General features: G+C 38.5%; 1 protein-coding gene and 1 long non-coding RNA gene across 5 annotated transcripts in view; one reads left to right on the top strand and one right to left on the bottom strand.

The window, feature by feature from the left end:
* The window catches only part of LOC122986400, a 65363-nt gene extending 60161 nt beyond the window's left edge, over positions 1–5202 (top strand). Inside the window, exons 4-5 of one of the 4 annotated variants that reach the window (XR_006404297.1) lie at positions 2207–2332; positions 5124–5202. This is a non-coding gene — a long non-coding RNA (uncharacterized LOC122986400). Of the gene's footprint in view, positions 1–528; positions 564–2206; positions 2333–3688; positions 3776–5056 lie in introns of those variants that run through there. The other 3 variants (XR_006404296.1, XR_006404293.1, XR_006404295.1) reach the window with 3 other exon arrangements.
* swap70b (switching B cell complex subunit SWAP70b) overlaps positions 1–19748 on the bottom strand; it is a 32851-nt gene extending 13103 nt beyond the window's left edge. The window contains exons 1-7 of the mRNA XM_044357646.1: positions 19494–19748; positions 15961–16101; positions 5082–5255; positions 3671–3898; positions 2156–2302; positions 1686–1794; positions 511–692 (exon numbers count right to left, since the gene is read on the bottom strand). Coding sequence (XP_044213581.1) covers positions 511–692; positions 1686–1794; positions 2156–2302; positions 3671–3898; positions 5082–5255; positions 15961–16101; positions 19494–19589 — 1077 coding nt within the window. The 5' untranslated portion in view covers positions 19590–19748. The remainder of the gene's footprint in view (positions 1–510; positions 693–1685; positions 1795–2155; positions 2303–3670; positions 3899–5081; positions 5256–15960; positions 16102–19493) is intronic.
* Positions 19749–20204: the final 456 nt, after the last annotated feature.

The raw sequence follows: 20204 nt of genomic DNA, 5'->3' as shown, positions 1-20204 counted from the left end.
TCCCTCAGGTTTCAGTCATTGACTTACAAATTCTAGTGAATTACTTCCTGATAGCTCGTTTCTATTTGTTTGGTCACATGTTTAAAACAAAAGCGTGCAGTCATTTCAGGTTTACAGTTGTTACAGCTGGGTTGCAGCAGTAAATGTGTCTCAACATGGTGATGATGTACTTAGGCTCTGTAGCTACACTGTAAGCTCCTAACACAGCTATAAATCTAGCTTTTGTCAGCTAGCAGACTTTATGGGCATGACATCACTGTCAGAGTCAGTGGAGACAGAAGTGACTTTTACTACATATGGAAAAACTCTGAAAAACAGACTAGACTGAGGATAATATGTTTAAATATGCACACAAAGTCATCCTTTCACAGCGTCATCATGGATCACTCCTGCCCTCCTCCGTCACTGAGCTGTTTTGAATAATAAAGTCTCAGTAGGAAATGACGTACTAGACATTTCCTGACCATACTGGGTTCACAGGGAAACATTTTTAAGTGTGCGTGTTCTCACCTTCCTCATGTTTTCCAGCTCGAGCTGCTTGACCTCGTTTGCCGTCTGCAGCTCCCTCATCCTCAGCTCCAGCTCCTCTTGGTCGGCCTGCTGCTTCAGACGAAGATCGCGGCGCTTCTGACGTGACTCGCGGTGCGGCGCCGGTCGGTCCTGGCGCAGCAGGTTCACACAGGTCTGGATGGCTGCGAGGAAACGTTGGCAAGACGGGAAACTCATTTGGTTGTATTTTACACCTTGAATGTGAGCTGTGAGGTTTGTTCTTTGATTTTCGTGTTTTGGATTAATTTGGATAATCTGGATTAATTGAAGAGCTATGAAGCTTCGGATTAAGTACGATTAATAACCTCAAAACAATTTAGAGCTGCAACAATTGACAGAAAATTCATTGCCAACTATTCTGATAATCAATTAATTTTGAGTCATTTTTTTAAGAAAACTAATTCTAAAATTCTCTGATTCCAGCTTTTTAAATGTGAATATTTTCTGGTTTCTTTGGTCATGTATCACATTAAACTAAATATCTTTGGGTCATTGACTGTCGGTCAGGACAAAACAAAATATTTTAAGTTGCATCTTGGATCTTGGAAACTGATCAACATTTTAAAGACCAAATGACTAATCGATTTATCTGGAAAATAATCAACATATTAATCAATAAAAATAAACTTTAGTTTCATCCCTAAAACAATTACATAACAGCATGAACAGAGGTAAAATTGTAGGAAAACACTAAAGTTGATGTTAAGCATTAAAAAAAAAGGGGCAAAAATGACAAAAATCCTGAAATGGCCGTGAAAAACCCCCCACTTAATCTTAAATTCATTTAATTATTTCCTCTTGTTCTAAATTGTTATCATAAATATCACAGTATCGTCTAAGTTTTTGTGGAAGCACAGTTTTAGAAACTAACAGCTCTGTACGACAAATATATTTGCACTGAGTCACACCGCTCAAATGATAAGATCACTCAAGCTAAATTTAGAGAAAATTAAAACATTATCTATTAAAAATGGGTAGGAAGTGAGTGAGTGAATCATTATATAAATGGGATACAGCACACTGAGTCACCTCATTGAGGTTTACAACAGCAGAATTAAACAATGATGGTCCGATGAGTAACAGGAGAAATGATATCTGTGGTGTTAAGATTTGAATGAAGTCATCTCACTACTTACCCTGGATCCACTCCTGCTTCTTCTTCTTGTCCGACACGCTGATTTCAAAGCTTTTTTGTGACGACTTGATGAAGAAGAGGCACTTCTTTCCCTCTTTATCTGGTAAAGGCTGCAGCCAAAAACAATTGATGAGAAAAAGAATGTATGAAAACAAAAGATAAATCACAATATTGAGTTGCACAACAAATATCTTGATTACCTCAAGACTAAATAAGATAACACGGGTGTTGATTTTCTGATTACATCCAAATTGTGATAATATAATGTTATTATAAGCCAGCTGATCATCACTGTGTTGTTGTAGACGCATATGATTTGATTTGCCTCTGAGGTTAGATTTATGTATTTGGTGGAAGTGATATTTCTAATATTTGTTTGTTAATCAGCCTCAGATAGCAAACTGATCACTATCAGGACCAGGGAGCTGAGAGACAGGCGGAAGAGTTTTTGTAAAAACAGCACGTTCTTGCCTCCACAGTGCAGTTTCCATCCAAAATGATGTCTCCTTTCTTTTCTGCCAGGTCTTCTCCGACGTAGTAGGAGATGGAGTTGGGCTTCAGCATGAACCAGCGCTCCGTCCAGTTCTTCCTCTTGTGACCTTTCTTCATCATGTAGCCCTGCAGAGAGAAACAGGGACATGAATCATGGTAATTTAAGCCAACAACTACTCGAATATGATTGAATTTTATGGTGAAATTATAGTTTACAGACTGGATTCTCTGTATGATAGTAAAAGATGAACCTCAGGGAGTCATTTTGAACTGAAATGGAAATATGTTTTAAAATAATTACTACAGTAAGTGACAAGATAGGCGTTTGTGTTCTTTCTTTAGTTTGCTTTCATTATTGTTTTCTACACTTTTTTTGGTTTTGTCTCTTTAAATGACTCTAGTAACACACTCACATTCTCACGCCAAGATATACAACCCTGCCTCACATGATCACGAACTCTCACTTCCCATTTTTATAATTGCAAGGGGCTGTTTTGACTCTGATTTTTTTCCCCCATTAACGGTCCACCCATGTCTGTGTTGCAGTTATTCTTTGGAAGTACCACATTTTACGACCCGCTTATGCATTTGTGATATTTCTGTTTGTGCAGAAATATGATTTGCATCTTTTTCTCACTCTGGTTCAATACTGATTATGATTTTTATATTTCTATAGTTTGAAAGTCTACAATTGCAAAATAACAGACCCTCTTTACTTATGCACATTTTGCCAGACACTTTGGAAACAAGACTCACAATGCAGAACAAAGTTTTCTACTTCTACATTTAGAAATTTAAAAGGAATAGTTTGACATTTTTGGCAAAATCACTGATTCTAATATGTAGCATAAAGTCCTGAAACAGCTAGCCTGGCTTTGTCCAAAAGTAACAAACCCAGCCTATCAGCACCTCTTCAGCTCACTAATTAACACGTTACATCTTGTTTGTTTACTCCATGCAAAATCTGAAATGTAAAAACAATTCAGTTTTATGCGGGTTATGTGCTGGACTGTTTCTTGACGAGGTTTCTCTCCCTGTGATCATATTGCAGCAAAAAATCCATAAATCCAGGTATATGACAACAACTCTGCTGTATATTCAGCTATATTTAAAATGAACAATCACAGAGAAGGTAAAAGGCAACTCAAGGTCTTCTTTGTAGCTTTCCTGGCACGCAGGCCCGACCTTCACTGAGCAGCTTACGTCAGTGTTTTGTAAAAGCTCAGTTTACCCGGAACACTGAAACACCAAGCCAGCATTTTAAGATTTACAAACTCCGGAGGTTGTTTTGGGATGCCCTCTGTTCATGCTGTTTCAGTCTTAACGGATGGCTGAAACTAAGAGAAAAAGAGGCATTTACAAATTTAACCGGCTCAGTTTGGACATACTCTTAGTGACTTCCTGGAGTCTTCACTGGTTGCCTGGCAACTGCTCCCAATCAAGAAATAGTCTGGCATATAACTCCCTCATAATATTGTGTTTTGTGCTGCGGACCTGTTTGAGGACGTCCAGGATGAGCTCCTGGTAGACCTCGCTGATGCCCATGGACAGTGTCTGGATGTCCATGCCTTTACTGAAGTGACCCGACCCCACCAGGATGATGAGCTCCCAGGCGTTCAGGCACTGCTGCTTGCAGTTCAGCTGAAGCTTGTAGTCCTCGAAGCGCTCCTCCACCCAGCTGCCCCCCATCGCCTCCGTCAGCTTTCGCAGGAAGTACTCAATCTGTGTATGAAGACACACAAACGCATGAGCATATGGCAAAGCACACACAGCAAACATACAGGCAAAGAAGGTGTGATTTTTATTAAAACATACTGCTGATAATTTACAGTCAAAAGATTATAGTCCCTGTCCTGTATTTTCCCTACTATTCATCTCTGATAGGGCTGCTTGTGGCATATACATTTACATTTCTTTTGCAAACAATCTTCCTGTGATTCAGCTCTGATGTTTGTCATACCCAACAATAAATCTCCCAGTGTTTGTTAAAGAACAGGAAGCTGGAAACTTCCTTTTCTGCTCTTGAGCAACAGACATTTTCAATTGGTCAGTTACTGTACCAGCCAAGCCCCACATGCAACAACACAACACTGCAGCGGCAGTCAAGGTCTGAATGCATGTCTGTCATTTGAAAAAAAAAAAAAAAAAACAACTTCCCTACTGTGTATGATCTATGTCATCATTAAAATTAGCAGTAGCCACTTTGAATGACTAATGAGTGGGAAGTTAATACTATTCACTAGTCAATGTCTTCCTCCATTCTGGCAAGTTTTGAGAAAGTGCTTCTCCAGTCTAGATCTACAATAGCTGACTGTTTATGGAAAATGGGTGGTAAATTAAATTTATGGATTTATTAGCCAGTAGATGTTAATTGTACAGGTTAGCGCCTGGTGACAGTGAAGCTGCTAAAACCCTAAACTGTGGACCTAAAATCAACTCTCAGCATTTCTGAAAAACTGATTCAAGATCAGAATTGTGAAAATTATACAATTCTGTAGTTTTGAAGAAAATTTATTAAAGAGTTTAGAGAAGAGAACAAACTGGTGCCTTCACTGACAGTGGCATTAAAGAGGGAGTTTAACGGAAAACAAAACCAGATGTTTGGTCAGATTCTTAAGTTTGTGTACTTACTCTTTGATCAGACAGTTCCTGATCTAAATCAGGAAACTTTCTCAACTACATTTTATTTCAGCAAAGTTCTTTATTTAACACTGATGCATTGAGCAGTTATGCATATTGTGGCTAATCAGTGTAGTGGTTCATGAATAATATATATATATATATATATATATATATATATATATATATTATTATGTTTTGTGGAAGGTTTATTAGACTGACAGTTGCCATACCAATAGTGATAAGTACTTTGATTTTCAGGAGTGATGTTGTGGTTCACACTCACTTCCTCGGTGACGATGATCAGCGGATATCTGTCCTCTGACAGGAAGTTGAAGATGCACCAGATCTTGAAGGCGTCCTCGTTGGAGATGAACAGCTGGCTTTGATCCAGGTTCTTCCTGGAGCACAAAGTCCAGCACATTCTGTTGAAGTCCTGACGGTCGAAGTTATCCGTCACCTGTGGCAGAGCAGAGCAGAAGCTGTGGTGGTGAGTCATGCTTTGATACAAACAGTTTGTAAGGAGACAGTCTATCTAGCAGAGGACACAGATAAAACTCCCTGAGCTGGCAAACATTCACCCTGCTGATAATCTCATGAAACAGGAAAACATGAGCAGACTCAAGGCCGCTGCTCTGTTGCTGGTCCTGTCCTCTTGTCAGTGCTGAAGTGAATTAGTTTCATATTTCAACAAGTTGTGAGCAGACTGCAAGAGTGATGTCCCCCTGTCACATAGTTTTATTTTAATACTTATTAGAGACCTGAAGAGGCAACAATGAGTTTTTCTCAAATAGTTAAGACACAAATGAGAATGTTGATCATTGCTAATCATCTCACATGCTGTCAGATCTGTTCGAGGTAAAGGGTCATAAGTTAAAATAAAGAAGTTATCACCTTTTGGAAAGTTTTTTTTAGTGGTTTAAGTTGTAACTAATGCTTTATAGATCAGTTATAAGCCATTATTAAGAACTTAGATTGCAAGACTGTGAAAAATCCCTGACTCCATCAACACATCTTATTAAAAAGATTTCTTAACATTTATTAATAGATTAGCAGAAGGGATGGTGAAAAACACTTCAAGATTAAAAAGGACCCTCATCACAGGTATATTTATGTGCATTGAAAGTATATTTTTCTGCTTTGCAGAGAGATTTCATGAATCCTGTTGATGCCAAACAGAAAGGTGGTCTGCTTAAAAGAAAAAGAAACGTCTCCAGTGTTCAAATTCCAGTGCAAAATAGGAGGAAAGCTCTTGAAAAGGTTGAATCGGAGCTGTGGAGGGGAAATGTTTTCATGAGCCGGTGAACAGTAGCATCTCCATGGAAACACCTGGCAGACTGACTATTAGAAGCACATCTCGTCCTGCTGGCGGTTGTCCCATCAAACAAACCACCAGTAAACCCCCCAAAACAACCCCCAAAACTCACTCTAACTAAAAACAGATCTGAAAATGAAGTGAACCTTGAAACTGTTCTCACCACCCATCACGTCTACAGTTTAAGTTTGGCTTTTTAAAACGAGTAAACGATGAGAAACGTGATGTGGTCGTTACAGTTGTGGTTTGATCTGGCAGCGATGCAGAACCTGGTTTCACAACCTGAGATGGTCTCCGCCACACATGCATGAACACATAAGTTGATAACAGCTGAAACTGTCAGAGGCCAAATTTCCATCCAGAGGTAGCAAAAGTTTAGCGAAAATTTCCAGAAAATCCTCAAAAGAAATGCTAATTAATACACATTTCCATACTCTGTTGTATCAACAGTTGGTGGTCCAGTGCCAATAAAATATGAAGAAGATCACGTAATGAAAAGAGCACCTGTCTAACCTCAGACGATGGAAAAATGTGGAAAATGTGATGGAGATATTTATGTTACAGTGGAGCGATACAGTCTCCTCATTGGTCAATTAGTTAATTTTCTGTGCTCTGTCTGTGTGTGTGTGTGTGTGTGTGTGTGTGTGTGTGTGTGTGTGTGAGAGAGAGAGAAACATTCAACCAAAGTGAATGAGTGCAGTGAAGTACTCTGGACTTTTCTAAGGCTTTTGACCACACACACAGGATCTGACGCAACTCTCTATTGTGCTAATTTAGGGTGAGAGCCTGTGTGGAAACCTGTGCGGGATGTTAAAGTGATACTCCACCCAAAATCTCTGCAACACTCATCCCCTGAAGGTTTGGAAGGTAGCTGTAAAACTTTTTTTTTTGTTTACTACAAGATCATTGCCTGTTGTATCCAGTCAGATAAAATGGATTCCACTGATGACAAATATTCACAACAAAAAAACAGAAATAGAAACTTCTCAAATAATTGCTGAATAATACACTTCTCCTATGTCTGGTCATATGCTCAGTATGTTACAAACAATCATTGTTTTCTCAAAATATGAGTGAATACACTACTTCTGTGTCAAGCTATTCGCTTCCTCAAAGTTCTGAAGCTTCACTGGAAGATTTTGTGTATTTTGTCATATTTTTGTGAAAATTTGAGCATTTGAGGACTTGAACTCAAGCTTTTAAGCCAACATGGATGAGAAAAACATGGAAATTTGAACATTTATACTACATTTCCATGACAACTAGGCAAACTCCATCTGCTGAGGAGGATAATATGATACAGTTGAAAGCTCCAGAAGAACTAGTGAGCGAACCTGTGAGATTAGTCTGTCAACTACTGTTCAAACAGCTTTAAAAAGGAAAATGTCCCCATGATGAATCATTCAGAAATCTGGAAGACTTGACTTCTTGTAATTTACCTGTGAAGACGCGTAACTTGCTTTTTATGTTTTTCTACCCTGGTCACATTTATTTAAACTGTATTAGTTTTACAGTTGTAATGACATAAAGCTTGAACTGAAACTGACATCACACTCTTTACAGCCACCTGTCAACTCTTCAGGTGGTGTTTGAAACTCTAAAAATAGATTCTGGGTGCAGTGTTGTTTTTAAAAGTAGCATGCAGCTGTAAGAAAAAAAGTCTCCTCCCTTTATAAATGTTATCATATTTCAAACTGTGGACACCTCAGACACAGGATACAGCACTGATTCAAATAAAACATCTCCTCCCTCTTATCGGCACTCAGCAGCATGAATGCGTCTCATCATGTGAGGATGAGAAATGATGGCTGGACCCGACTGTATCATCCTGCCGGTTTTAGACGGGTGTCTTTGAATGAGTCAGCGGAGAGACTGACTGCAGAGCGAGGCGCTGGCAGGATGACAGACAGGGAGGGGACAGTAGTGAAGTTGTGAAAGTGGGGTTTGTTATGAAAGAGCAGCTCTTTGTCTAACATTGTTGTGTCATGCTCGTCCTGTTTGTCTTTGTCTTCTTGGCTCGCTGGCCTTCTCTGTTCCTTTCTTTTCCTCCTCGCACTCTATCCATCAATCTCACTCTCTCTCTAACAGTCTCTACTCATCAACAATGAGAGCCTTGTCAGCGCTGCCTCCTCTCCAGTGCCACATGTTCATTAGGATTCAGGATCCAAACAGCCTTATCTCCTGAATCCCAAACCTGCAGTAGCATTTACAATCCGCCCAGGAGCTCCGCAGACAGAAGAGAAGTGAAACAAGTGGTGTCAGATTAGAGTAACACAGTGAAAAGGCTTGTTACAAGTTCAACAAGATGTCTGCTGTGTATCATAGGGTTTGTTAGAGATGAAATACTCATTACCACTGACAGAGAACAGTCCAGTTTTCAGCAAAGATGAAATAATGACATGTATTGAAAGTCATTTTTAAAGGGGAAATGAGATGAGTTTTTGAATGCTTCAAAGCACAAAATTACCATAATAATCTGCAGGTGCTGCAGGGTTGGTTGTTCAACGAATGCAGCTGCTGCTTCTGGCTTTGAAGATGATAAAACGTATCATCACTGTCCAGTGAAATTTGGTGATTTTTAATTTTTTGGAGAAACAGAATGATTAAATGTTGAAAGTTCCCCTTCTCATTCTGTCACGTAAACATTTATCCCCAAAAAATGCATCTTTACAAAGCTGAAAACGGGTCTTTGTTGCTTAAATCATGAAAAGTTCTGGAGACAGCAACGATATTGTCCTCACTTAACTCTAGTGGTATCTAGCAGTTAGTTTTGGTTTTATTTGTCCATGTTTTAAGGTTTCTGTCTTTGAGATTTCTGTCTTCTGCTTCTCTTTATTTAACTGGTTGAACTTTAAGTCAGAACCAAACTGGGTGAATCAGCTTTCTAGCTACAATACTGCTCACAGATGGAATAAACTTCCTGATTATCTGAAATGTGACTCTGGTCACTTTCAAATCTAAATTTTAAAGATTGATTCATTTCTCTACTGTACTTTCCTTTGTTGCTGTAGAAGAAACTTTCAGCATATTACTGCACTGTAAACTGTGTTAGCTTTTAAGGCATTATGTAAAGCACTTTGAATTGCTTGTGTTTGAAATGTGCTATACAAATAAATGTGCCTTGCCTTACTCTAGATAATCCATGCAACACACTCAACAGGTTTCACTGCAGCTGCTTTCTGCTGAAGAAACAGTCTTTGTGTTCAACAGTTCACAGTGTGTTTTGTGGATTATCCAACGTTTCTGTAAAGACGTGTTGCTGTTTAAATCATTTTTCAATGCTGATTTAGAGACAGGAATCCAAGACATAGAGATCTCAAAATGTGGCCAAATAAAACCAAAACTATCTGCATGGCTACAAACATTCAGCTGCCAGTTTATTAGGTACCCCGAGCCAACACTAAGACCACGTTCAGACCAACATTAGCCCTCTCAGCCCTCTCAGTCATTTGAATGTGGGCAGTCTGTCGACACTGAGGGTGTCAACACAGAGGTTCCAACAAAAAAGTTGAACTTTGTTCAACATCATCCCAAGTAAGTCTATCTGCAGACTCACAGTACTCTACACAACACACCCACTTTACTGAATGACACTCCCACTTGGTTGTGTCGTTTCTGCAACACTTCAGATAGACCCTTCATCATCCAGCAAGGTGTTGCATTAGCCAATCATACACATGCTGCTGTTCACCTCCAGATGGTCGCACAGTTGCTACTGTGATTAATTTGTTAAGTTGTAAAATCCTGTTTCTGAGTATTACAAACTTCTGTTTGGTATTTTAGTGTCTGATAAACCTTCAAAATCACAAATATGTAACTCAAATGGGATTTCTTGGATCGTAGCCTATTTCATGTCCACCAACGCAGCCCCCTTTCATTGTTTTAACGCAGGGTTGTTTTCGGTCTAAATCCTCATGATTGCAATAATACAACAATAACAATAATATTGTACAATAATACAATAACCCTTCAAAACACCCAACCTTAATGAAGGTTATAATGTTTTTTAAACTGTTGTAGAGAAGTGTTAATTTAACTTAACTGTCATTTTGGAAGCTGTTGTTGGTTTGTACTGTGTTATAACTGAGAGGTGTGTTAATACTTTATCCAACTCATTTATATTTATATTAATGAAGGTAAACATTAGAAACACTTCTCACCTTGCAACACAATTATAAAATTACCATGAAGTTTGAATCAACATCTCTGTAAAACAGTTCCAACAGAAACTGCACATTATAATACAGGCACATAGGTTGTACTACTTTAGGCTGCATTAGTTTAAGCTAGATGTACCTTATAAACTGAGTTTGGTGAGTTGTTTTATAATTCGTGTGAATTTACCCTTTAAAACAATGAACATTTGACATCAGAAAACATGTATAGAAATTTAAATATGAAGCCACAGTGACAAAAATATCAGAACTACTGCCAAACCGATGCACCAAAAACCATGAAAGGAAATTATATGACAACAAGAGTCTGACATTTAACTAAAGCTGGTCAGGTCATTGTGATGCTCTCTCTCTTTCTCTGAAACACACACACATGCTGACACGGGGTATTTCAGGGTCACAAAGGATCTTCTTGTTTCTGTGGAATGCTACGCTCCATCTAACCACAAAGTGCTGAGCCCACGTCTGCCAAATCAACAGTCTTCAGAGTTTTGGTTTCAGATTACGGAGCTCAACAATCAGACCACGCTGGCACATCTGTGACTGTCTGTGTGCTTCAGAATGAGGCGAACTGTCGGCGTCGTGCATTTTATTTTCTGCTGCATTGTTCCCAACAAGTGGAGTGAGTCAGTGAGGATGAGGATGACAAACACTATGTATCATGCAGCTTTGCTTCCTATCTATAGCATACACACACACACACACACACACACACACACAGTGCAATTTAAAAGAGTAATTTAGTGTGTGTGTGTGTGGGGAAGGGGTGGTGGTGGGGGGTCCACCCGGTCGCACAGGGAAACTGTGCGACCGGGTGGAGTTTCCTCAGGAGTGAGGGCAGTTGAATGCACTGACCGACGCCCTCGCTCTCTGTCGCCTGGTCACCTCCACTTCAATGGGTGAGTGAGGTGGGGTGGTCATAGATGTATGTGTGTGTGTGTGTGTGTGTGTGTGTATGGAAAAGTACAAAAAAGTGTATGTGTGTAGAGAGGTTATTCGAGTCTGCCAAATGTCTCTTCCTGAACTTAAATCCAGAATTTTTGTTTCCTGCAGGAAAGTGGGTCATTTCATAGTCAAGCTGTGAAGCCAAATTTAGCTCAAACACACAGAAACTCATTTTAAAATTTTAGTGGAGATACAGAAGTTTCCAAAAATACCAAGTATTTCAGGATCAATTTGGGGGATGATGCACAGGAACATGAAGAGTATTTCCCCTTGATTGAATTGGAATCTTTGAATATTTAACTCAATAAAAACATAGTTTCGTTATAGAGTTGGCACAAGATGATACAGAATATATATACATATGATACTGTGAGACACTGTGGATAAGACACTTGAAAGGGAAAAAAGAGGGAAACTTAAGTTTTAAGTGAGCGTCATACTCACAAGGTCTGATGCAATGTTGGTTAAAGACGTCGTACAATTTTCCTGGTATCTATCCACTTGCTTAAAGAGCTGGAACGAGGAACTAATGAAGCAACTTTTAAACAAAAATAAAACCCAAAGTTGCTCAGAAATTGCTGAGTCTAGCGGTATTCATGAAGAAAGAAACATAAAAATTACCCACAAATCACTTTTGGTTAGAAAAAGTTTCACCATTGACCATGAAAACTGTCATCTTTGTCCACAAGGGAAATTCACAAAATACACTTTAAAAGATCCGTCAGAGGTTAAGTTGAGACGCCAACACAGGCCTCGAATTCAACGTCACGTGACAAGTGTCACAATCCCTTCAGACATCACAAAAGACTAATAGAAATGTTACAGCAACACAAAGAACAACACGGCTGGTAAACAGATAAACATTTTTTATCCAATGATCCAATCAATGAGATAAATAGAAAATTAATCAATTGTCATTTTGTAAGATAAAATGCCCCCTCCCCCCCCAAAAAAATCACAGCTTCTGTTACAATATTTTGTGGTTTTCTTGGCCTGCTATGATAGAATCGATTAATTGAGAAATTAATTAATCAATAAGCCCAAAAAGATACATTAACTATTTGGAGCAGTCACAGACTTTTTACATTGTTTAACTGTAATCAATAATTAAAGTGGTACAATTTTTAGAAGTCTTATAAACTATAAATTTGCATTTAAATATAAAACTCTAAACTCTTTACTACTATTCTGAAGTAAAATAAAAAGGTTTTTAATTATTGTTATTATACTTTTTAATGTGTCTGCAGATATTCTGTCACATTATTACATTTTTTGAATACTTAATAAAAATAAAATCTCCTTAGTTTAAAGCCATGTAAGCAGCGCGCCTCTTAAAAGTTTTAATCCAACCCAGAGCACAGAAACAGAAGCTCTGATAGGCCAGGTGGTGTCACATGTTGGCAGGAGTTTGGCCAGTCAGATTTCATTCATTTTTGCTTATTAAACTATCAATTCATCATTTAAAGACAAAGGGAAAGTAATCAATAATAACCGAAAATCTTCTTATGATGATTTTTTTAACTTTAAGATGTATAATGCATCAGTTAGTCAGTATACATTAGCCATCTTAATTTGATACATTTATTAACAGATTATAACAAAACACTGAAAATAATCTATAATTATTCTGGTTGCACTCTTAAGATTCTAATCAACCAATAATATAATGAAGATATCAAACGAGTAAAATAGCAAAATAAGCTTCAAATACTCCTGAGAACATGAAAAGACCATAAAAAACATCACAGACCAAACTGCTGGACAGACATTAATATGATTATATTGTTGGGCAACTTTGTCTTACATATATAAAAATCTTCAAAATCTAGTCCAAAGTTCGAGATGAAATGAAAAATGCTTTTTTAACCCTTTTCATTCATTACGACATGCCCACTTGTGTTTGGGAAAAGTGTTGCCAAACATCTCATCAAGTCTCAGTTTTATTAATTCATTTATTGTATTTTTATATTTATATTTTTACTTTTATAATGTGCAATTCCCCCTTTTTGTGTTTATTTACTCTGATGTCTCAGTTTTTGTCTTTCCGTTTGTTTATTTTTTTGTTTCTTCTTATGACACAACAGAATTCCGAAGCTTTCGCCATGGCAACAACCATCACTGTGACATCACACAGCAAGAATTCCAAACAGCCAAACAGAATTCCATGGGAGCTTGTGGCTTTTTGTGACATCACAAAAGGGAAAAAGGGCTAAATCACCAGCGCTCCATTCATGCTGTGACCCCTGTTATGACATCATCACACAGAGACAGCTGAATGAATCGCCTCAGTGTTCAGTGACTGGGTTTGTGTTGCAGTGTGAGTGCAAACCAGTACAATGACTGACAGACACAATAGAGTGTGACACCAGCTCAATATAATAATACCATGTGTCAATCAGTGGAGCTCTACGGACACCAGCGTCTTGAGAAAAGATTTGCTGGATCATGAGACATAACTTTTAAACTTAAACAGGTTTAAATTAAAGGACAACCAAACACATGAGTCTGGTATCTACACGTGGTCATAAATGAGTTTAGTTTGGTGGTCGAGTGGTTTTAGACGAATTCAATTCCTAAACTGACAGTCAGGTGACGTGTTGGTTTCCTGATACAGTTGTTCTCAAGCTGAATCACTAACACTGCCTCCCCTCTTTGTGCACCATGCAAGTAGAAGTGACCAAAAAAGAAGTCCGATGATGGATTTATCTCCCTAAATTATACATGTATATCAATCTAGCAAACATCATATTATTTAAAAGTAGTTATTACGCTTTCCATAATAGTTGTTATCTGAAATTCTGCTGAATTAACCCAACAAAATGTTATATTTAGCATCCAGCATATGAGATGCTGTTTTATTTCTGAAAACAGGCTGCATACATCCACCCATGCACTCAACAAGCTCCAACAATCAGAAGGAAGGGAAACAAGGCAGAAAAAGTCTGTAAAACACTTGTAGCCACTCATCAGGGTCGGTTTGTGTTCCATCAAGACTGGTTCATGTGACATGTTGTCTGACCTCAGCAGAAATCGAAAGTGTTTATGGTTTATTTTAACAGCAACACTTCAAGGCAAAGTTAAAAGTCAGTCATTTAGTTTAAATATGGGCGTAAAGGTGCAAATGTTTCTGGAAGGCGTCTTAAGATGCGTTGAGACAGAGCGTGAAACCCATTAACACCCTGCATCATTTGCACGAGTTTGACAGCTGGACCATTTGTTTTTATTCACCCCAAACAGCCAAAATACCAGCTGCACCTTTGCTGCAATCTGGCTAACAACGGATGCACTGAACGTGTTTCTGTGTGATTGTGTTCAGTTCAGCCTCTGACTGAACTCCCCAGAGACTCAGAGGTTCTCTCTGTTAATTCTCTCCAGTCTCTTCTTTTCTCTCTCGTCTTTGTACTCTTTATGAAGCAGATTCATCTGTGAAAATTTTTCGCTCTAGTTTAAACATTTTTAACTTGCACCGCCCCTGGTGAGTTTAGACAAAAATACCTCTGATGGAGGATACTGGACCCTTGAAGCTTCTTGCTGTGAGCACACAGTAACTGAAGGTGACCCAGATGAATTCATTTTTGTCAAATAAAGCTTCTCTTATCTGGATTTTGACATCTGGACAATCAGAGGACACTGTATAGACAGTGGACAGATAGAGAAGAATTTTTTAGTGTTTCCCCCTATGTACAGTGGAAATTATGTGGATATATTCTGGACAGTGTTACATCTATTTTAAGTCCTGTCAACTTTGGTTTTTGTGGGGTTTTTGTACTCATCGTTTTCCATAAAGAGATGAGTCACTTTCAGCACAAAGAAACCTCAGATGTCGAACCCAATGACCTTCATTGTTTCCGCTGTAAAACGGAGAAATCACTGTTTGTCAATTGTTGTCACGGTTCGGTAGCTCTATTTATAGTGACAGCACCCATACAACACCAAACAGATGTACTATAATTACAGCCCACAGTAACCGTTTCACTTCACTTGTAGAACTTGTAGTTACATCCAGGAAACTTGTATCTGGCCTTGTCTGATCACTGATAGGAGATGACCGCTGTGCAATACGTTCTGTGATAGAGAGCGGTGGTCATGAAGATGAAAAGGTTTGCAGCAGTGATGCGTGTTACTGAAAATCCGTAAACTTCCTAAATGTTGTCTTCACCATCAACTATCCCCATCGGCATTTGAAATGACCCCATGTGTTATCTCTGTAGCCGCCGTAGCCCCAGCAGGTAGTTAAATAACCCCTCAACTCAAAACTATAAATCAAAGTTTACACTAAAAGACATCAGACTTGAACTTGAGCTTTACTTTTAAACTTTCTGACCCATCACAACTCTTTCAGATGGCAGGAGGCCACAGTGCAACATCCAGGGACCAACTCATAGACAGGAGTGTCACCTGTGCATGTTTTTGGGGTTCAATCAAGCAAACAGCCAACAGGAAGACCGAGCTCTTGTCTAAACTTCAACTGAAGGAGGATAAATCTTTTCAGAATCTACTAAGTGAACGTAAATACAAAGCTGTTGACCAACAACACTTGAATGTTCAGCTGAGGGCTCAGCTGTTCTCTAAACTGCTGCTTTCGTTCAATAAAGTTGAATTTATTGTACTTATTCTCACGTTGGACACAAACAGCAGCTGAATGTCTTAAACTCAACATAAAGTATCATGCGACTGCGTCCAGAGTTGCTACACTGTTACTTGATCGAGACTCGCTGCTGTTGACTGACCTTGTCCAGGATGAACTTGTTCAGGTATGGCATGTATCCCTGGTTGGAGACGGGACCCTCGTCGTCATCTTTAAAGTGTTCCTCCAGCGCGACGGGGTCATGTGGGATCTTCATCACTGTGCATAAGTTGTGTGACAACACCTGGACAGATGGGAAAAATAATATGTTTATTTTAGTGCTGCAACTTACAATTGTTGCCATTATCAGCTCATCTGTCAACAGGTTTTTGGATTAAAAGAGCACTTCTATAACTGTCAGATTCATGGTGGACAGTTATTAATAAGGATCTAAAAAGGATCAGCAGAACCAGAGATATCATGTTTTTATTCCATGCAATCTTCTTCCTTGTCAAAACAAGTAAGCTTTATTTGTTTATTTATATAGCACTTTTTGAAAAACACAGTTACAAAGTGCTTTACAGACACATACACATGCAAAATTGAAAGGGATAGATGAATAAAATAGACAAACACGACAGAAAGAAATCAACCAAAATGAAATAAAACAGGACATGGGAAGAAGAAGGGAGGTCTATAGAAAGGCTTGCCAATATAAAATGGGTTTTGAGACATCATTTAAAACAGTCCAAGGATTCAGCAGATCTAACAGATTGTGGAGAGTTACAGTAGTCTAACTGGGAGAAAATGAATGTGTGGATTAATTATTCAAGAACAGTAGAGGACAATATAGGTCTTATTTTTGCAATATTTCTTAGCTGAAGAAAACAGGACTGGACAAGCTTATTAACATGATGGTCGAATGTCATATACTGGTCGAAGATGATACCAAGATTATCAACAGTTGATTTAGTGTTTGAGTGAAGTGGGCCAATAAACTGAGTAGCAGCAGTGACAAAGATTTCAGGACCAATTAAAAGAACTTCAAAGTTCGAGTCATCCACTCTGTGGTAGCAGCTTTACAATCATGGAGGGAGGACAGTTGGTTCAGGTTATTGGGTTTGTCAGAGAAATAGATCTGAGTATCATCGACATAACAGTGATATGACATATCATGAAAATGGCTGAACAACTGACCCAGAGGGAGCATGTAAAATGAAAACAGGATTGGCCCAAGGACGGAACCCTGAGGGACTCCGCACTGGAGGGGAGGTAAATGCCTACATTACAACTGCCAGCAGTACTGTTAAAGATTCAGGTGTGTTATGCTAGTCATGGCTAATGTAGCCTCAAGCAGAGATGTGGAGCGGGCTACAGAGGTCCGGTAACGTCCCTTCTTTCTAACTCCACACCAATAGATTTTTTTACATTTTCAAATTTGTAGTCTTGACTCAAATGACATCACTTGAGCCAATTTATCTGATTTTGCACCGCTCCCTTTGAAGTCAGAAAAGGCTTTACACTACTTTTCCCATATGCAGCAGTACTGCCTGACACCTGGAGATACTTTGATGTGTAAAATTGGAAGATTTTAAATTGTCAAGTCCATAAAATTACAGGGGAAAAAAAGTGAAAAACACACAACAATTTTCCAGTGCCGAAGATGTCGTCTTCAAATCGCTTGTTCTCTCCAACCAACAGTCCAAAACCCAAAAAGATTCAATTTACAAGAAAAAAGCAGCACATCTTTAAAACATTTAAATTGCAGGGACCAGTGAATGTTTAGGATTTTTGCCTGATTAACTGAGTTATTGTTTTAGCATTGATTGATGATATGATCTAATCTGTAAAGTTTAACTGATCACCACGAGGACTTGAATATATTACAATCTACTGAAGGACTCCGTTAAAGGAGCACATTCTTTACATTTGAGGACCTATTCAATTTGTAGTGTAAGTTAATATTTAATGTTTAATGCACAGGTCCACTCAATGAGGTGAAACACTGGTAAGTAGTATAAACGTTCCTGAACATTATTAGATTTTCAGGCAGTTTTATGAAGTTCCAAGTTGGAAATCAGAGCTTTCAGAAAAGCTTCTCAATTGCAATTACAACTGCAATATTACATGAACATGAAATACTACATGTAAACAGAGATGGAAATAATGAAGATAACAAAGAGGAAGCATGAGCAAGAGGTTTTCCAATCAGAAAAGAGGATTTTTTTTACTGCTTTCAAAAGATGTAACGTGTCTTAAAAGCTAAAAGCTGAATTACTTTCTGGGCCGTTGGGGCTGCCAGTGTGTCGTCTCCTCATCTGATAATTAAATGCTTTTAAGTGCAAAATAAAGCAACAGCTGACCTCAAAACATGACCTTAATTGATGTTGGGGTTTTTTTTCACATTGCTAAACAATGATTGGCTCCATTGTAGCTTTGCTTGAAATATGTGGGTGTGTCAAAACGTTGTATACACACTGAGTGATATCAACGGAAATTTAAAAAAGTTTACTTTTGTTTTACATTTGGATTTTTCCATAAGGGTCAATCCAGTTGACCCCTAACGGGACAATATTTCTATTTTCCTCTCTTAAGGTTACTAAAGTTCACATATCTGACATGAAGGGTTACGAGCTGAGTATAGTTGTTGACATGGAGACTCAGCATAATAATAAACACAGAATGCTCTTCCTTCATGAAAATACAGTATTCTGTTTAAGTTTGAGCACTAAATTAACTTTGTACTCACCTTCTGTCTCTTAAAACAACAGTCAATAGAGATTTTCTTTGCTGTAATCATCCCTCCTGTTCATACTGGCTATTAAAAAAGCTTATAAGAGGTTTCAGCAATCTGAGTTAGTCACATCAAGTGGATATCTGCCATATTTACAGCCTTTTTAGCATCAAATTCCTTTGTTGTGTTTCCTCGGACAGTGTTTCCCTGTTGAGCTGCGGTGGAAGTAGGCTATAGTAACAAAAATAGGGACTTTGGCACTAAAAAGACAGTAACGTTGAAAGATATCTCCTTGATTTGACTCATTTGGACGACTGAGCTTCAGATAAACTTTTAGATACCTTTTTGCACAGAAGGAGGACTGTGGGTTTTGTGCCCCATCACTTACATTCTAAGTGCATTATGAAGGGATCTTCTAATGGCCGGTATGAACAGGACGATCGATTACAGCAAGAAAAAACTGCTTCAGTGTTCATTTTGGCACCTGACAGACTTGAAAAATTGTAAATTTGTCCTTTAAGACCTTAATTGTCTACATATGTTAAAAATCAATTCATCATTTTTGAAGTTTTTCAGTAGATTCTGGTGCCTCATGTAGTGATGCTGGTTCTTTTAAGTCAGAAGAATGTTCCCATGACTTTAAATGTAGTATAATTCATCCTTTAATCTCCTGTACTCGCAGTGAGTTGTAGTTTTGTAGTTTCTCTGTGGAAACCTACTGAAATTGACCGTCTGTAATCAGTCGTTGAGCCTTCAGACAGGTGCGTCTCTGCTGCTGCTGGCGGCTCACAAACAGAAGCGCACTTTGTGTTTTAGTAATAATTTCAGAGGAGGAAGAAAAGCCTTCAAAGGTTTTGAACATTTGCCAAAAGATACCAAAAGTTGTGGCAGGTTTGAGAGTTTCCTGCTTGTCAAAAAAAAAAATGCCGCTCACACTGCCAGAAAAGAAGAGTAAAGTTTACCTTCAGCTGAGATTTGGAGACTTTCCCGCTTTTGTCCACATCCAGAGCTGTGAAGGCGTGCCATATGGACTTTAAAAGTTCGTCCCGGAGGGTCATGGTGCTCAGATTAAACTCGTCCTCGTCTTTTCTGTCCTGCTGTGTGTGTGTGTCTCTCTCTTCCTCTCTGGCTCTCCGTGTGTGTCTGAACCGTTTCTGTTGTTGGACACAATGAGGCGAAGTCACATGACGCGCTGTCAGACACTGGCCGTGCGTGTTCGGCGTAATGATGATGATGATGATGATGATTTAAGAGCTGCAGCACCGCTCAGCGAGAGAAAATTATACATCAAATCCGTGTGTGAAGCATGATCAGTGTGTTTTATGTTTCTTGCGAGGTCAATGTCAAGTAAAGGCTTAGACTTTAAATGATTAAGCCGTTAAATGATTTATTAGTTTAATAAAACTGCCCGGAGAGTTCCGGCTGTATGGAGTCCCAATGTGTACAAGATTAAAACACTTAAAAACATAATGAAGTAAATTATCGGATGAATGAATATAGATACAAAAATACAAAATACATTATAAAATGCATAATGTGACCATCAAATTGTAAAACAATGAAATACATTGTAAAATTCTATCTCATCCTGCTAATTTTCACAATCTCAGTTTATTGGCAGGTCATGTGTTTTTGTTTGTTTGTTTGTTTGTCTGCTTGTTTTAATAATACAG

This window comes from Thunnus albacares, chromosome 7, assembly GCF_914725855.1.
Source record: "Thunnus albacares chromosome 7, fThuAlb1.1, whole genome shotgun sequence".
NCBI classification, from domain to species: Eukaryota; Metazoa; Chordata; class Actinopteri; order Scombriformes; family Scombridae; genus Thunnus; species Thunnus albacares.
The sequence above is the reverse complement of the archived record's forward strand: the minus strand, read 5'-3'. Positions and strand labels throughout refer to the sequence as shown.